Below are 19214 nucleotides of genomic sequence, written 5' to 3' on the forward strand. Positions count from 1 at the left end.
CAAGTGGAAGACCCCCCCCAAAATTTCACCAGCACTGAGCCAGAGGATCCAAATGGCTATCCGTCAAGTCATTGGACGATCCTCGACCCAAATTAAGGCTGTTACTGGTGCTGACTGCAGCCCCATAACCATCAGATGGCATCTGAGACTGAAGGGCGTCAAAAACAAAAAAAGTCTTCAAAGGCCTCGTCGCCTTGAACACCACAGAACTGACCGTTTGGACTTTGCAAGAGTGCACCAAACATGGGACACTGAAAGGTGGAAGAAAGTATTATTCTCTGATGAGAAAAAATGTAACCTTGATGGTCCTGATGGTTTCCAACGTTACTGGCATGACAAGCAGATGCCACCTGAGAGTTTTTCTACGTGCCACAGTGGAGGGGCACCATATGGGTTTGGGGTACTTTTTCCTTCAGTGGAACAATGGAGCTTCAGGTGGTGCAGGGGCATCAAATGGCCGCTGGCTATGTCCAGATGTTGCAGAAAGCATCCCTTATGACTTAGGGCCCTCGTCTGTGTGGTAAAGACTGGGTTTTTAAACAGGACAACGTTACAGTGCACAATGACTGCAGGACAACGGACTTCTTCCAGGACAATCTTTCACTCTTTAATCTTTTAGACCATTCTGCATCTTCCCCTGATCTTAATCCAACTGAGAACCTTTGGGGATGGATGGCAAGGGAAGTTCACAAAAATGGACAACAGTTCCTAAGAGTAGATGCCCTTCATGCGTCCATCTTCACCACTTGGAGAAATGTTCCCAATGTTCCATTTGCCTAAACAAACGTGTGATGGATCTTTAGAAGGCCTAGTAGTGAAGTGGAGTAAAGTTTGTCGGGCTCTGCTCTGGTATAAGTATGTCACTGTGGACACGGTTGCTACAGAGACGCCAGACTCTGTAAAGCACAGGGAATGTGACAGGAGGATGGATGCAAGAAGATGTACAGCAACTGTTTCTGTCTATAATGTAATGGTGAAATTTTGTGGATGAACAAACACATTTTATATCATTCGTTATTAAATGATAAAGAATTTCCTATGATGTTGTCCTGGCTGATAATTAATAAACATTAAACAGCTAGCAGCTGCAACTCTAATTCAGCAATTCAGCATTTTAAATTAAGTTCAAAAACGTAACTAATCCTGATTAGAAAGCCAGATGATGTGTTGTACAAAAAGTTGTGCAAAATCTTTTGCAACATAAGTTTAGAAAACCTAACATCTCCAAATCAGGAAACCAGTTTTGTTTTTCTCCTCTGTACTATGTTTATGCTGTTTGCATAACAGAACATGTGCACACATATAAAGTAGTAAAAAATTAATTTAGCTGGTTTAATTTTGTTTCTTAAATACTAAAAGTTCATGTAACACGTAACCGTCTCAGACTGACTTGTCTGTGTGCACAAAGGTCACTCACAAAGCATCAGTGGGATTGCTTGTTTGTATATTGAAGAGGTTCGTTATCGTTTGGCTGACACCTATTTTAAGTTTGTCGAAATCTGGGGCCCTTTTCTCAATCATATTAATAGGAATTTAACATAAACTTTAACCCATTTGACTGCACTTTGTGTTTGTGTGAAACTGCACCTCTGCCGGACCCTGATTCCTTCCTGGACATGTTTCCCACATCTTCTGGTCTTGGTGAACTCTCTGTTGGCCTGTCTAAACTCACACAGAAGATCATCTTCTTTGGACAATGGTGTTTCTTTTGAACTTTTGATTTGTACTGGCTAACTGGTGTATATTTATTTATTTATTTATTTATTTATTTAGTTAGTTAGTTTTTATTTTTTTTCCTTTTCTTTCCTGTTTTCCTGTTTGGGTTTTTTTTTGTTGTGTTTGGTTTCTGTTTTTTCTTTTTTTTCTGTGCTTAAATGTTATTGTTTTTGAATCTTATGTCCTTTGTCTGGTGTGACGTTATGTAACTTTGAACTTAAAATCTTATAAATAAACATTAAAAAAACAAACAAAACAAAGCATCAGTGGGTGTTTTGACTTCCTGTCATTTCATCACTGATCTTTAGCACCTTGGTAAGGAAGAACAGCAGCAGGCTGGTCCACGCCTCTCTGTGGTTTTCTGAGGTCAGGGCCAAGAAGTATGCTACAGCCTCATTGCACACACTACACGAGAAAACACACGGAACAGAACAAGCCCAGAAATCAAATATGAAGTCAAACATAGAAACGTGTTTCTGATTCCTGTGTTGTTTTGTAATGTACTGTAGCAAGGCAACATCTGCTTCCCTGCCTGACTTGTCACACGAAAAATTGCTGCAGTGAGGATGCTCTTGCTCAGCGACTGCTAATTAAAGCCCCTGACTGAGACTTTAAGAACACAATTGGACATTTTTCTCCACAGTATAACCTTGAGGAAAACTGAAGCCACCTCTGACCTGCTGTTTAATGTTAAATTCATTTCATCGTGTTCAGGGTGATATTTTCAACTGTAACTGCAACTTGAGATCTCAATCTTAAAATTATTAAGTTATTGTAATGACTAACTAGTACTTAATATATATATATTCATGCTTACACTTAAATCTGCTACCTAATTTTAATTTTATTGATTTCCCTTTTTTTGCCTCATCTTGATGATCTTTTTTTGACATAAATATACCTTAAGGACTTTCATTGTTGCATTGGAGGTGAAGCAATATGTTTTTAGGTCTTGTGTTATATTACGTTTCAAATAAGTATGTCCTTTGCGTCTCACATGCTTATTCATCATGCTTATCATTGGAAGTCCGCTTTTGTAATTGAAATCTTCAGAAAATCCAGATACTGCAACAAGTACAGTACAACAACTATACATGTAATACAGATCGAAGCAGAATTTAGATCAGAGAGAGCGTCAGAAAAGTAGATGATAAATAGATGATCTATAAAAAAATGCATGCTGGGGTATAGTGATGATCATTAAGAGAATAGAGGAAAATCAGACTGCTGAGAGAAAAGAATGTAAGTTATGTCTCTTTAAACGGGATAATGGACAAAGGATGTTGAATATGAAGCTTCCAGGCCAGAGAAGATGGGAAATGGGAAAATAAAACAAATGCTGATTATAAAGCAAGTGCATGTTTGCGACAAAAGTCGGTAATAACAGTATTCATGGGTAATCTGGTTTGCAGTAAATACTACTAGCCACTAGGTGGAGACAAAGGAACCCTTTGGACAGTTACGTTTTGACTGAAAATCTCCCGAGGCAGCATCTCTGTGTTGCTAAATATAAATAATTGATAAATATGTTTAAAAAGTATGTTTTAAACTCTTCTCTTTCTTTGTAGCTGAAAACCATATTTTTTGTACTGCAAAAGTAAAAATCCGAATAAGCCTAGTATAGAGCAACATTACAGCGAGAACACCATATTTTCAGAGCTGATATGAAAGACTTTTATATGAGTGAAATCTGCAAGCAGTATGTCGACATCCTAAGTTTTGTCCACAAGATGCCAGCAAAACACCGTTTTTAGAGCTGCTCGTGGAACGCCAATTTTTACTGTACTGTTTTGCTGCTCTCCTTATATAAGATGCAAATTATAATAATAAATATACCATAGTAATGAATCACATCAGCGCAAATGAAATCACCTGAAGGTATAGATGGCACAAAGGCGCAGATGATGCAGCCTTTTGCGCTTTCATTGTGCTGTGTGCCTCAGAACCCTCTGAAAGTCCCCAAAGGGCCCCCAGAAAGTCCCGAAACCCACTTTTAGCCACCGCAGTCATAATGAAAAGACCCATTTTGCTGAAAGAGGTGACAACACTGTTGTCTGCTATAACACTCGCCTCCTGAGATTCTCAACCAATGAAAGAACTGCTTGCAAATTTTTAACCAATCACTTGCGAGTGTGTCCTCGTTTTTGACCTATCAGTTTCGAGAACCGACTCCTCTCGTCACGGCCCCGTTTCTGACCAATCGGGGAGGAGGCCGCCTGTGCAGAGGGCTGGGCGCGAGAATCGGCGGGATGGACAAAAATCATAACGCCAAACAGAAGTACAGAAGAGAAAGATTATGATAGAAACAGCCCGGACGGCGAGTAATAAAAGTAGCCCACCTTCAGTTTCATAGCGAGTTTTTATGTTACGAGTCCGCATTTGAAGACAGCCTTTATCTGAAGAGGACATAGCAACGCCTTTCTCTGGGAAGATGTGAATATGACTTGTACGGAGAAAGTATATGTTACAAACTGTGCTTTTAGTTAGCTCGCTGCTAGCCAGATCCCGAAGAAACCTGCAATGACTGTCAACGCTTTCTATGGATACACATCTATTAAAGAGTGATTTTAGGGAGCTGCCAAGCACAGGTTCATCTACGAAGAATTTCAGTCCTCCTACCAGCTGTCATGGACAACGTGAAATCACGCAGGTGGGTGCCAGCAGTGTTTCATTATTCAGTTCCCGTGACACAATGCACCTGTGTACAGTTAATACGACGTGCCTCATATAAACAGCTTATACTGCAAGTGCACCTGCACACTTGCACTGTAATAAGGTCTGCCTATGGGATTTATGAATAAGTAGTTAATGAATAGCACCTATAGTTAATAACATACCCCGATGAAAAGTATAGACAGTGTAAAATCCACGTTTCAGATATAGCTTAAACAACCTGAAACGTGCATTAATTTGAATGGGTGGCAATGCTTCTGAAAGTTTCGCATTCAAAATAATGTTCTGTGAATGTGAGGCGGGCAGCCAGTTTCACACAGCTGTTATGTAACAGCATCATCCTTGAAAACGCATTACTAGACAATGACAAATCAGCCAGATTAATGCATCGTTACTGCTCAGATTCACTTTTTCTGAATATTTAGAATAAAAACAACCACAGACTAAAAAACTCCACATCAGATAGCACGTGTCCTCTAATTATACATTACAGATTTCTGCATTAAGTCTCTTGGGTTTCTGGCAATGGAAGAAAAAGCTTCTAGACTGTATAAGTATAACATGTGAAAAATGTGGGTTAATTAGTTTAAAAATTATTCATGTCAATCAGTTTTGTTAATCAGACATTATAGTCATTGCTTAAGCTAAAAGTACTACACATTTTCTCAGTCCATCCCAATAAGTATGAATATTTGAACAGTATAGTACTGCCCCGTGCATCGTTTGGACTGGTACCTTTAGACTTTGGAAAATAGGAAACCTTAAAATTGTAACCTTGGTCTGTGAGCCTCTATAAAGGGCATTTTTCATTATGTTCTAAGATATGGATAAACTTCAACAGCAACATGATTGTTTGAACACTGGATGTAGATCAGTATACTATTTGGCGACGCTTGTTACATTTTATTTTAGAGAAAGTCCTCATATTCATATTATTATTTCATATTCATTGCTTATGACTGGTGATGTATTCCTAATGGATTAAACACTGAATATAAATATGGTGCTTCTTTTACTTGCCACCTAGAATTAGTTTTATATTCTTCAGTTTCAAAGTGAATAAATGAGTAAATGCCAGGAGGTTATGCAAGTATACCCCCTTTTTTAAAAACTTTTTTGAACTGGACCGTTAGTCCCCTAACCACACCCCAGTACACCTCTTCCACCTCATCAAGACACACACACACACTTATAAAGCTCTGGTAGTGAAAGAGCCTGTTGATGCAGACCCCTCCTTTCCTCCAGTCACCTTAGGCCCCTCCTTCCTTTTCAGCAAACTTCTCTTGCCTCTTGTGAGGGAATCAGGCCATACCAAAATTCAATTGGTATACTAAAGTTTCCACTCTAAGGAAGACCTTTCATCCACATTTTCATACAAGACCTCAAGAGAGCACTCCCCAACCCCCTGTGTGTGCATGTGTGGTTGTAGAGGTCTCCTACAGGGCAACAAGCCTGGCTGTTCAGGAATTTAATTTCTCCTCCATTTGTTAAAGTCTGCTCCAGTACTGCAAAGACTTTAGTGCCCAGCAGCAGGTTTTTGCACGCAAAAAATTTGAAATGCAGTGTGCTGACATTTTGTATTATCAGTAGTTCTATTTTGTGTTCTTTATTGTGCATAATTATAATTGACATGTTATTTCTGTCTTTACATCTTCAAGACCTGTGACCTAATGCTAAAATACAGTCACACTGAGATCCCCGCATCAACAAACCCATTGATTCATTTGTTTGGTTAGCTAAAATGTCCAGAGTCAGTGTTGTGCAATACATTTCCAATCTGATATCGTTTGGTGAAGAACACGTTGCCTTCAGTTTTGATATGATGTGTCAAAGGCTTGTTTATTGGCCACTGATGCTTTTAGTTTTGCTTTTATTTGTCTTTTATTAATGTATTTGCTTATTTATTTTGCTGTGACATCAAAAGAGTTGTGGTCAGCTTTTGGTACATGCTGCTGCTTTTCCTCAATCCTGCCCCTAAAAAGCTTGGCATAACTCACTGCTAAAGTCTAATTCTTTTAACAGGGATTATATTTCTTTCAGATGAAGTTAAAGCAAAGAGTAGGCAAATCTACTTGGTCACAAGACCGTTTAATTACACTGAGCCTTCATCCTGTAGTAATAGTTAAGCTTCTTACACCATTCCCAAGTAATTTCTTTTTACAGCTTTGGTGTCCATGTATTGATGTCTAATATATTAGCTTATAGGCACTGACCTCATACCTCAGTCTTGGGCTCCATTTGTGGTCTAAATGTGCTCTTCTTTTACTGCCTCGTATATTTTAGCAATGATGAGGATGAAGAGCTGCAGTCCACAGATCCAGAGAGTAAAGAGAAGAGCAAAGATAAAAAGACACTGTGCAAAGTAAAGTGGTCACGAGATGAGGTAAGTTTATCAGAGATCTGACATCTGAGCTGGGAATTTGTTGGAAAGATTTAACTTGAGGCATTGCATGTTATGTTCTGCTTTTATCTCCTCGCAAACATCTTTAAGGGTAACTGTATAACAGTGTTTATGTGAAAATGCTGAACAAGACGTCTTACATGCGCTCTGTATCATTTGCTTTTTTTCCATCTCTCTTTTTCTTCAGGATGAAAAGCTGAAAAAGCTTGTTGAGCAGCACGGAACAGACTCCTGGAAATTAATAGCTACCCTTTTTCCAGTAAGCACATTTGGATTGTGTAATTTCATTGAACAAAAATGTTACTACTTTACACCATATTGGTTTATCTCTTTCAGTTACTACTGTAATGAGGTGTTGCTCTTTGTGTATCTCTATCACAGGGGAGGACAGATGGCCAGTGTCAGCACCGCTGGCAGAAGGTGCTCAATCCAGAGCTAGTGAAAGGACCATGGACAAAGGAGGAGGATCAAAAGGTAAGATGAGCTCTGAATCCCTATTTTGTGCAGAAACATTGGTGACAAAATGGGTAAATGATATGGCAGAGAGGGGAGAGAGCAGTTTAGACAGGTTGAAAACACACAATACAAAGACAAGTGCCACAATATGTAATGTACCCTTTAGCTTCAGAATAACCAGGCTGTGCACATGTGCATGCTTACTTCTCGCCAAGAAGGTTTTTTTTTTCTTTTTTTTCTAAAGTAAATTCTCCACTACGTCATTTGTAATAAAACAGTCTCTTCAAGTAAGAGGTTTAGCAGCCAGCCGCTTTTTTAATTAGTTTTTTTTCCTACAAAGCAAAGCTTGAAGACCTTTTCCTGCTGTTAGACCAGCGATGCATTCCTTAAATGGATCACTGTTGTTCAAGAATGTCATGAATGGTGTGTCATTCCTCCGAAATGTTGGAATCATAACAAAAACACAGATCTTACAATTATAGCTTAGCCTGCCAAAAGTGACATCACAACATTTCTCAGCCTCGATGGAAAGAGCCAAACAAGCTCTGCTGTTGCTATAGTGAAGGTTTCTAAACAGCACTGCTTCTCTTAGAAATCTGAACTCTTTGAACAAGTTTATAGTCTGGCAGAATTAATTAGGGCCCTACCCCATTCATACATAAATTCATGAATTTATTTACTTGTGCTTCTACTGAATATCCTCCACGTGGTGGTGTTTATGCAGGTTATTGACCTCGTACATAAATATGGTCCCAAGCGCTGGTCAGTGATTGCGAAGCACCTCCAGGGAAGAATCGGAAAGCAGTGCCGTGAACGCTGGCACAACCACCTCAACCCAGAAGTTAAGAAGTCTTCATGGACTCAGGAAGAGGATCGAATCATCTATGAAGCCCACAAACGCCTTGGCAACCGCTGGGCTGAGATCTCTAAGCTTCTTCCTGGACGGTAGTGTAGTGCGTCACACACTGTCTGTTTGTGCTTCCTGTCTAAGTAATGTAAGTGAGTCAAACTAGCAATGCTATCCCCTAACAGAACGGACAACTCCATCAAGAACCACTGGAATTCCACCATGAAGAGAAAAGTGGAGCATGAGGGGTACCTGCAAGATGGCTGCAAGACTTCCTCTGCTAATGGGAAGAGACGCCACAACAGGCAGTGTCCTGCAACTCCAACAGAGCCCCAGCACTGTGACCGCAGCCCTGTGGCTATGACAGCATCAAACCAGGTCCATCCTCAGTCTTTGTTTCATTTGTCCTCTTACTTAAAACATCCTTCACCTCAAATACAACATTTATAATCAGGGCCCATTTAATTGTAAAAAACTCATAGTACCGTGCCACCCCAATCGATCTCTTCATTCTCAGACTGTGGGCTTGTGATATTTAAAAGTAGAATGAGAGGCAGAGCCTTCAGCTTTCAGGCCCCTTTCCTGTGGAACCAGCTCCCAGTTTGGATTCGGCGGACAGACATCTCTACTTTTAAAATCAGGCTTAAAACTTTCCTTTTTGATAAAGCATATTGTTAGGTCTGGATCAGGTGACCCTGAATCCTCCCTTAGTTATGCTGAAAAAGACTTAGGCTCCTATGATGCACTGTTTCTTCTTCACTCACCTTCCCCTCTATGTGTTTATACACCACTGCACTTCAACAGTGTGTCTTTTGTCTTGTTTTCCTCCCCTCACCCTCAACCTGTCACGGCAGATGGCCGCCCGTCCCTGAGTCTGGATCTGCCAGATGTTTCTTCCTGTTAAAAAGGAGTTTTTCCTTCCCACTGTTGCCAAGTGCTTGCTCATAAAGAGACATGTTATTGTTTGTGTGTTCTCTGTATTATTATAATCTTTACCTTACAATATAAAGCACAATGAGGCGACTGCTGTTGTGATTTGGTGCTATATAGATACAATTGATTTGAGCTAAGTGTAATGCTCTGTTTGCAGATGGGTGGTTTTCCATTTGAGCCTCATGGTGGGCACATGATGGACAGTCTTCCTGAAAATTCAAGCTTCATATCAGTGAGTCTTTTATGAGGTTTCTTTGCATGCTAGTGGGGAAAACGTCTGACTTCTTTATTTTCTGGTCTTTCTGTAGTACTTGTGATTGCTAACTCTGGAGCTCAAATCAAAAACTTGAACGTCCTGTTTTTTCTCCTAACACAAAATACAACTGAAAGGGTGTGCGATGTCAGTGCTGTTGTTGCAGTGTTTTTATGTTTATGTCTTGTTTTCCTGATTTTCTTAACTCTCGTAACTCTTTCCTCTTTTCCTTTCGCCTCCTCTTCCTCCGTGATGTTTGTTTATTCCAGCCATCCTGCCTGGATGATCCTGACAGAGAGCAAAGAATTAAGGAGCTTGAACTGCTGCTTATGTCAGCAGAGAGTGAAGTCCACCAACAAGTGCAGTGCAGAGGTTCATGTGTAAGAACACACACTGAATGTGTGTTAGCATTCTTAGTCAGCATAGCCTGCGTGTGTTAATAGCTTACAGTACATACACTGTAAAAAGGCTCATATTTATATTAAATATGTCTTCACGTCAAAGTGAAATAAACAGCGAGTTACATAATCTGAAAAAACAATATATTGATATCGAAAAGTTAATTTAAGTCCAATATCCTGGCATTTGATTCTAACTGGCCTTCATTAATGAACTTTTTGCAGTGTATATATTCTAAAACAAGAATGGGGGCATGTATGCGTGTCTGTAGCCTGTTTGCTGTAGTGTTGCAATAGTAACTACTTTCCCCTTCTCGCCACTTACTCAGACTGGCCTGAAGCTGTGCTTGGTAGTCCCCCTAGCTCCCACCCCTCACCTCGCCCATTATTTTAGTTTTAAACTTGATCCCGCCCCCTCATCCCCTCCAGCCCTCACTCCCTGCCATCCTACCATACCCACACTTAGCCCGCAGTTTGGTTCTGACTAAAGCTTTCTCAGTCTCTATTCTGTCTGCACTGACATTGTTTTCATACTTCATTCACATTCATTCTTTCCAGTGAGCGACTTTATACTGTACAATTTTTTCCCACCATTTCCTACACATAATTTCCAAACTCGTGCAAATTAGCAATAATTTTACACCACATCTGCCAAACCCATCAAATCAGACACCATCCTGCTGCACGAGCCAAAGATCTAACAGCAGTGTCTTTAACCTCCACCCGTCCCCTGCTGCCCTCTATCTCAGAGTTTGGAGCAGTACCCAGCATGGCCAGACAGTGTGTCAGATGACACGTTAACCACAAGTAGCAGTAGCCTGGAAGAACAAGCAGAGAGAAGACCCTGGAAGGGCCCTGAGATCCCGCAGGGAGCTCCAGCACCGCTTCCTGTCTCGCCCAGCAAGTTCCTGGCTGTAGAGGCCAGCACAGTGCTGTCCACCCTGCAGACTATACCAGAATTTGCAGAGACCATGGAGCTTATTGATTCAGTGAGTAACAGATGGAGATGAACACAGAACAAACATAACTCTGTGTAAATTTGTTGGCCAAATATTGTGAATGTATTAAAGATCTACTGTAGATGTGTTTTGCTCTGCAGGATCCTGTCGCATGGAACGAAGTGGCCAGTTTTGATTTGTCAGAGACGGCGACGCCGTCCAGGCACAACCAGGCAGCCTATAGCACTATCTTGCAAGAGAGCACCATGTACAATTCAGTGAATTACCCAGTCAACGCTGCCACTACCGACTTAGGCCAAGACAAGAACTGTGCTCCATTTGGTGTGGGAGATCTTACATCCCTGACTCCCATTAACTCATCCAAACCCACCCAGGCTTCCACTGGGAGGAAGAGGAGAAGAGAGAGGGGGGAACCATCTCCTTTGTGTGACAAGACTTGCTCTTCCTTCTTGGAAAATATTTCAAATTCTCCCAAGAAAACACCTATAAAGACACTGCCATTTACCCCGTCACGAGTAATTATCTTAATATTTTACTTCAGAGAACATCTTCCCATTACAGCTGATGCAGTGATTTGACTAATATGCCATGTCTTCATTCTCCTCAGTTCTGCAACATATCAGTGCCAGAGCATCTCAATCTGGAAAACCCCGCCCTCACCTCAACTCCTGTGTGCGGTCAGAGGTGTCTGCTCAACACACCCCTTCAAAAAGATACCACACCTAAACACCAGAAAGAGAATGATGGGTAAATGAATCGGCTGTAAGCAGTATATCAGAAGATCTTTTTGCATGCAGACAACTAGTGTAATCACAATTACAAATCTGTAGTTCCAGGACTCCTAAATTCTGCAAAACAGTCATGACTCCAACTCCGAGGACACCCACTCCTTTCAAAAATGCTTTGGCTGCCCAGGAGAAAATGCACGGGCCACTAAAGAGAGAGGTAAATTTGCCAAATTCTGGTGCAAGCAGGTGAACATATTGCTGCCTTTTTTGTGGTTATACTCATCCATTTTTGTTTTGCAGCCACAGCCTTTGGCCTTTCTCGAAGAAGACATCCGAGAAGTTCTAAAACAAGAGACAGGAACAGACATCTTCAACAGAGCAGACTTACAGCCAGATTACAGAGTGTGGAAACATAATGTAAGTCACGAAATACAACCTTTATGACCTCAACACCTCATCAAAAAACTAAGAAATAATTTTATTTCATTTTGATGCTTCAAAATTAGATGGATGGCCCAGCTAGAAAAGTGCGCAAGTCTCTTGTCCTGGACCCTTGGGGCAAAGAAAGCATTAATACTCAACTTTTCCAAGACCAGCTCGGCGATGCACAGGTAAGCCTCTCTGACCACACTACAAATCAGCTTCAGGTCCTGGAGCCCTTTCCAAGTAAAAGTATTTTTATAAATACCATGTAATTACTATTACTCTTAATCTACTGCTTTCTTAAAACCCGCACCATTCAAAGAATGCAATATTACAGGTGTCAGATGAAGGTCTACTGACAAGCTCTTCATTGGTTTCTCCGATCTCCGAGAGAGACGAGTGTGGCCATTCTGTGACTTCCGGGAAAGATGAGCTCTCATTAGGAGTCGCCGTTCATACTCAACACTTTACTAGCCCTCGGACGAAGAAGCTTCCGACTTCTAACAAAGCAACGAAACACAACACTGCACAGGTATGACGAAACAAAGCAACTGTCATTAATGTCAATGTGTAGTTAATGCTGTGAAAAGGGTAGAAACAGACAATCACACTAACCACTGATCACCTTCTGTGCAGGTGAGTGAGTGGGAAGCAGTGGTTTATGGAAAGACGCAAGACCAACTGATCATGACAGAACAGGCTCGTCAGTACCTGAATCCCTACCCACCGTCCACCTCTGTCTCAAGGGCGCTTGTGCTTTAAAGCCGTCCCCTCGACTACGCAGGCAGCACTACATCTGTCCGACAACTAAAACCTCCACTGAATCTTGTAAGAGACAATCCAGTGAAGACGAATTGTTTTATTTTTCTTCTGAAGCAGAAGTGCACTGCCAGTGACGTCCATACAGAGGTTTTGTTCTCAACACATTTTGAGGTAACTGCCCAAAGTGTTCTCTGTTTGGCCTGCATTTGATTTTGCCAGCAGTCATCAGCAGTTTTGTACACATACAAAAAGGCTTTTTCTTTTAATCAACCTGCACATAGAGTAGGCTGCAGAAATAGTGTGTATCACCAGCAGCGGCTGCTTCTGAGTTGTATATTATTAATATATTGTTTAAAGACATGAAAGACATTATAAGATGTAGCGCTACTCATTGTTTATCTCCTCCTGCATGTTTTTACTAAACTGCCCCACTGCTGTTAGCAGATAAAGAAAACACGTATGTGCAGCATTTGTAGCTTTTTACTGACACCCGTGTACAATGAAATCACGCCATGGGTTGTAAACTGACGCAGTACAGACTTCATTCACTGGCCACTTTATTGGGTATATCTGCTCGACCGCTCATTAACGCAAGGCACATCATATTGTCAAGATGATCATATGATGTGAAGTTTACACCAAGCATGGGAGTGAGGAAGAAAGGTGATTTAAGTGACTGAACACAGCATGGTTGTTGGTGCTCAGAAATTGCTGATCTGCTGGGATTTTCCATCACTACCTTCTCTAGGTTTTACAGATACAAAATTCAAAATGGGTAAAAATGGCCAGACTGAAGGCAAAAGTAACTCAAATAACCAAAATATGCAGAAGAGCACCTCTGATTTAGCTGAGGGGCTACAGCAGCAGAAGACCATACCAGATGCCACTCCTGTCAGCTAATAACAGGAAACTGAGGCTTTAATTCACACAGGCTCCCTGAAACTGTACAAAATAAGATTGGAAAAATCTTGCCTGGTCTGACGAGTCTCAATATTCAGATGGTAGGGTCAGAATTTGGAGTAAACAACATGAAATCATGCATCCATCCTGCCTTCCTGTACTCAAATGGGATCCACAGACAACAGACCCCGTCAGATCCAGTCACCTTTGGGATGTAGCTGAAAATCTGCAGCAACTATGTGTTGCTATCATGTCAATAAGGATCAAAATCTCTCAGGAAAGTTTCCAGCACCTCGTTGAATCTGCGCCATGAAGAATTAAGACAGTTCTGAAGCCAAAAGAGGGTCTAATCCCATATTAGGAAGGTGTACCTAACAAAGTGGCTGGTGAGTGTGTAATGTTACTATTGATTTTTAAATGAGAAAAAAATGCACTTACATGTTTTTTGTGACAGCAGTGTTATGTTAAGGAGGAATGCCAATTGCCAGTTTTTAGGATGGAAATAGGAAGCTGTCAGTATTGCACTATTGAGTTGACTTTGCTGCTGAGAAAGGAGCAGTATTTTCGAGGGCAAACTGGATAGCACTTGTGATGGTATTTTTTTATTATTATTTGATTCCTTTTATAACACAGCGTTTCCTTTCCAAGGCCATAGAGTCGGTGGAGACATCGGTTGAATGTATTTCATTGCAATGTACATGTGAAAGAACCTCAAAAATGGAAGGGTACCTTAATGTTTATTTTTGTTTGTTTTATTTATTATCGGACAGCTCTAAGGCTTAGATATTAATATAAATCGGACACCGTGAGTTTCGAAGAAGTTTAATCTTGCTGCCACAACAGCCTAAAAACTCTCACTTGCTCTAAAGCAGTTCTCTATTAGGGAATGAATGGCCGCCATTGTTTTGGTCAGACGTTCGTATCATTAGTGCTCAGCAACAAGCATTTTGTTGGAGAAGGATTTAGGTTTTATGTGAGGGCTGTAGGTTTTATTTATTTAATGTCTACTAATTTATTTATTTCTAAAAGAAAACATTTAAGAGAAATTATTGAGAAATTATATTGTCTTTTTTTTCTTTCAAAATTAGGATTGGGCAACCATTCAGTTTTCATTTCTCCAAGCTAGAAGAACAAGCACTGCAACTGATTTAATGTTAATTTCTTCTCCTGATTAGGCGAGAGCTAGCAAATAACCTTTGCATAGTTGTACGTGTGATTTTGTAAAATATAGATAGGATGTATGTAGGTAGCGGGACTCCATTTCTGACCTCTAATCATAGACTAATTGCACTTTTTTTCCTCTTTGTTTAAATGTAAATGTTCATTCTCATAATGTAGCTCCTGTTCTTACCTTTTTTCGTGTGTGTATGTGTTAGATGGGTGTTTCCTCATGTTTGAAGTGAATGCTGATGTTAAGATCATGCTGCTTTATTTACACATGTTCTTTTCTCCTGTTTTGCTGCAAAAGGTGTATTTAAAATGCACTACGTCAAAACCTTGTATTTTTAGACAGATGGCTTTGAGCTAAAACACAAAATACATATTGGTCAATACATATGTTATTACAACTCTGTCTCCTAAAATGCTGGGCTGCTGTGCAGAATGCAATATGTTGCTAAAACCCTATATTTAATTGGAAATAGTGCAAAGATGTCATTGGATGTTATGTTTTGATACTGATGCCAGTAATATGTTTCAAATAAGGTGAAAACCACTGACTACTGCTTTTTTAACACTATGAGGAAGGCAGTTGCACTAGTCTCAAAGCAAAATGCTTTCCCATTTTTAGATTTCAGTGGTCACCAGCTACTAGTCTTCTTTGTCATATTTTTAATTTCTTTATGACATGTCCGAACGCTGGGCAGGACAGTTTAGCACCTGCTTTCTTCACCCCTTTCTTTGGAGCAATATCACCGAGCATTAAAGCGCATATCAGCCGTGCAGTGTGCACAATGCAACCGAATATCATCTGGCTTTTAGAGCTGGACACTCATAACAAGTTGATTGATCCGTCTCCCTTTTTTAGCCCGGACAACACATTGTCCACGATGTCAGAGATGAATTACAGATTGTGATTGGTCAGACCGCAGGACAGTTTTTCTCTTCATCCAAGTCCGTTTTAAATGAGCTTGGCCAAGGCAGCTGTATTTCTGGATATTGTTAGATTTTTTTTTTTTTCTATTTTTACTTTGAATGCCATTTTTTATTACATACAATGTGGGCAACTGCAAGAAGCCTTTCACTGAAAATGGTTGTCAGATGTTTCATTTTAGTTTCAGTGTCAGCTTCACTGATGTCCTCTGGAGACATCACATTTATTACTGAACTATTAGCCCACACAGTCTCACTAAGTGAAGGATGCCTCCCTAATTTGCCTTGGTCACTATAGTCACTACAATGAACCTAATTAGGTTCTTTCTAATGTAGTATTAGTATTTAAGCTGGTTTGAAACACCTTGTTGACATCAAGTTCAAAATAAGCGCAAATCTTTCTATTTACATTTTTTTGTCATGTCACCTTTGTGACATTTTAAACTAAATATAGGGCTTAAAATATTTGCAAATCATTGCATTCTGTTTTTATTAAAATCTGTACAAGATCCAGATGTGATCTCTGCTGCAGCCATTGTCTCCTTGTATCCTGCTGAACTACCTTTGAGTGAGATGTCACATGTTTCTCTGCTCACTCATTTCACCTTCTGGACAAGAACAAATGCACTCTTGAACCATCCTTTAAAAAAAGCTCCATAATCTGGTGAAGTAACACTATAGCTACATGTATTTTTTTTTTCTTGTATCATCTGCTTTAGTGGATCCAGCAATGGCTATAATCTGGATTATCCTGCATTAAGTATTTGAGTGAGAATAAGAAGGGAATCTTGTCAGGGAAATCAGGTGGAAAGATCAGAAGAACATGGTACACAACGCTAAAAAACAGACTAAACAACTTTGTAAGATGTTTACTGTATATTTGGATCTGGTGGCTGAGATCTGTCTAATCTGTATATATTTGTGTCGTATGTTCTGTGTGTTGGTTTGTACATTCCATTTGTTAAAACCAAGATAATCTGTTTGTGTGTTAACGACACATTGTAACATCATAGGTTGCAAGGGAATTAAGTACATATAAGTACAGGATAGTAGCAGCTGTCATATACTATTGTAGTTATGCATGAGCAGTACACAAGATGCTGGACTTTGTTTTCATTTACAGGAGAATCACACATGTAACACTTGAGTTATACTATATAGCATTTTCAGTTGAAACCATAATCGAGGTACCATAGAAATCCTGCCGGCTGTCTTTGTAACCATGTACTTAATTTGGCTAAATAAATGCATTTGTTGGATAATTTTAAAGGTATTCTGACTTTCTTGTGTTTGCATTTTCACTTGCCATCAACTGCCAAAACGCCTTTGTGCAAATTAGTATACGTTACATGCTGTTTTCTGCATAATAAAGATTTCTGATGATCGCTTAGTTTTTCTGACACGCTCACAGCGGGCATGGCGACACTCTGACGTCTTGCCAAAAACTAACGCCACTGAAAGCTTTTTCTTTGTCTTTTTAAATGGTGAAAGTGGAAATTGAAATATTCCACCTTTAATCATGCACTCTAATTTTTCCTCACATGCAGCGTGGACATCTAAGCAGGTGAAGGCTGGGTGTGACAACTCATGGAGTGGTTTGAAGATGACCTCTCTGTCATGTGTGTATGTATACGTTGGGATGCTGTCAACTTGGCCTGGGGTCCAGGGACACGAGCCCCCTCCACCAGAACAAGAGGCCTCTCCACAGGGTCAGCTGCTGGCCCTAAAGGGGCCCACTCACCCATGACTTAATGCCCCTGAGCTCCTTTGTCCTTTGGGCTGTTGGTTTTACAGGCCCATTCACTCAATTGCCCCCCAAATGGAGGGAGAATGTGACGACTTGCCTTATGCTGAAGGAGCGGCAGTGCGCATGCATGCAAACAATGTACACATAAACACACGGGCGCCACATGCACGCCATGTCCACTTAATCAATCTGTCCTCCTTTGCTTTCATTCTGGTACAAGAGGGCCTTTTGTTATTGCGTGACCCGCACTATGAGCCGAAAGATGTCGGGGACCCTTTGCTTCTTAATTGGTTATTGGCAGCAGCCCTTCCACTTTGTACCTCCTGCATGTATTTAGTTGAAACAATGACTTACTGAAACACTATATAGACCTAAAATAAACATATAATTGCTGTTTTCGGATGAATTACATTTAACTTAGATATACAGATTCTCTTCACATGCTGTAGTTTCCACTGATTTAATTATAATGTCCAGTGCACGTTTGCCCCCCTTCTGTATCTCTTATCATTCAGTCAGCTTGACTAGGTAAGGTATGTGTGTGTGTCCATTTTTGGGTCTACCCTGTGCACCAAAGACATGAAACAGAGCCTACAGGCATCTGACCAAATCTCCTTGGCCTTCTTTCTTTAAGCACACACCCATAAGCGAGTGCACAAACTCTCTCACACACACTGTTTGCCTTTGTGTATGCTAGACAGCAGATGGCAGCCCATTATAGGGCTGACAGAGCAGTCATCTGGCAGGCACCCCGGTTACCCCCTCCTTCCACCTCTCCTCCCCCACCACCCAAAAGACACCCAGCACAACACAACAGGGACAGGAGTCTTTTAGGCGGGAGACTGTATCTGTGTGTGTGTGTGTGTGTGTGTGTGTGTGTGTTAAAATTGGACACTGGCCTTTCCGCTCTATATAGGTCACTGTTTCCACTGTTGTGTGTGTCAGCGCCATGTGAGGTAAGTCAGGCTCACATTTGACTGGGGATTTGCCAGGCTATGACTTACTTTGAATGGAAAGTCTATCTCTACAGTATGGAGGACTGATGCTGCTAAATAAAAAATTTAATGGAAAAATACATGTATGTATTAATTATGTAAAGAATAAAAAAATGATAATAATGTTTCATTCGGCTTCTTTATTAATTTACCTTTGTAGTATCATCTCAATGTATTTACTTACACATCTTTATTTCCTTTATTTTTAATTTTTCATCTTTCCATCTTTCACCTTCTGACACTTTTAATGACAGTTACAGAACGATCGGGTCCTCTACCAGAGGCCTGGCAGCTGGAGGATCCTTCCTTGGACTGTTCTGGACAGAGATCTCAGATGTTGTTCCTGGGATCTGCTGGTACCACTTGCCCAGCTTAGGGGTCACTGCACTGAGTGCTCCGATTACCATGGGGACCACCGTTGCTTTCACCCTCCACAACTTTACAAGCTCTTCTCTCATCCCTTGGTTTTTCTCGAGCTTCTCATGTTCCTTCTTCCTGATGTTGCTATCACTTAGTATAGCTACAGCCATCTTCCTCTGCTTTTCTACCACTAGTATGTCCAGTTGGTTAGCCATCACCAGTTTGTTTGCCTTGATATGGAGGTCGCACAGGACCTTAACTCATTCATTATCAAACACCCTAGGGGGTGTGTCCCATTTTAACCTTGTGACTTCCAGACCACTTGTACTTGTAGCTTGTAGCTGTACCTGTCCTCTGGTATTACAGTCCCCTCAGCTCTGACTAGCTTCCCTCTCGTTGTCATCATCCTATTACACTTCTCTAGTCTGAACAACATTCCTATGTCGTTGCTGTATATCCTGGTGGTATGGATCAGTGCATTGATGTCTCATTCACTCTTAGCATACAGCTTGATATCACACATGTAGAGGAGGTGGCTGATGATTGCTCCATTTTGTTTTCAATGATCTCAC

General features: G+C 40.7%; 1 protein-coding gene across 5 annotated transcripts; it reads left to right on the forward strand.

Moving 5' to 3' along the window:
* The first annotated feature begins 3997 nt into the window (after positions 1-3997).
* Positions 3998-16793, forward strand: mybl1 (MYB proto-oncogene like 1). 5 transcript variants are annotated; one of them, XM_035909468.2, is made up of 16 exons: positions 3998-4366; positions 6673-6772; positions 6978-7049; positions 7172-7264; positions 7971-8191; positions 8279-8471; positions 9184-9258; positions 9549-9659; positions 10427-10666; positions 10759-11151; positions 11244-11383; positions 11467-11581; positions 11665-11781; positions 11871-11975; positions 12110-12319; positions 12424-16793. In XM_035909468.2, the coding sequence occupies exons 1-16, from the start codon at positions 4344-4346 to the stop codon at positions 12547-12549; spliced, it is 2334 nt and encodes a 777-aa protein (XP_035765361.2). In that variant the 5' UTR covers positions 3998-4343; the 3' UTR covers positions 12550-16793. The 5 variants fall into 5 exon arrangements, with proteins under 5 accessions (XP_035765361.2, XP_006794643.2, XP_035765362.2 ...); XM_006794580.3 differs by having other exon boundaries at positions 12125-12319; XM_035909469.2 differs by having other exon boundaries at positions 10777-11151.
* The last annotated feature ends 2421 nt before the right edge of the window (positions 16794-19214 follow it).

This window comes from Neolamprologus brichardi, chromosome 9 (assembly GCF_056152115.1).
Source record: "Neolamprologus brichardi isolate AB-2024 chromosome 9, ASM5615211v1, whole genome shotgun sequence".
Classification (NCBI taxonomy): domain Eukaryota; kingdom Metazoa; phylum Chordata; class Actinopteri; order Cichliformes; family Cichlidae; genus Neolamprologus; species Neolamprologus brichardi.

Excerpts from the sequence above, each read along its gene's own strand:
- mybl1 (XM_035909468.2), top strand. The coding sequence starts at position 4,344 with ATGGACAACGTGAAATCACGCAG. Across the intron at positions 11,384-11,466 it reads CACCAGAAAGAGAATGATGG|TTCCAGGACTCCTAAATTCT; the intron begins GTAAATGAATCG and ends ACAAATCTGTAG. Across the intron at positions 11,782-11,870 it reads ACAGAGTGTGGAAACATAAT|ATGGATGGCCCAGCTAGAAA; the intron begins GTAAGTCACGAA and ends CTTCAAAATTAG.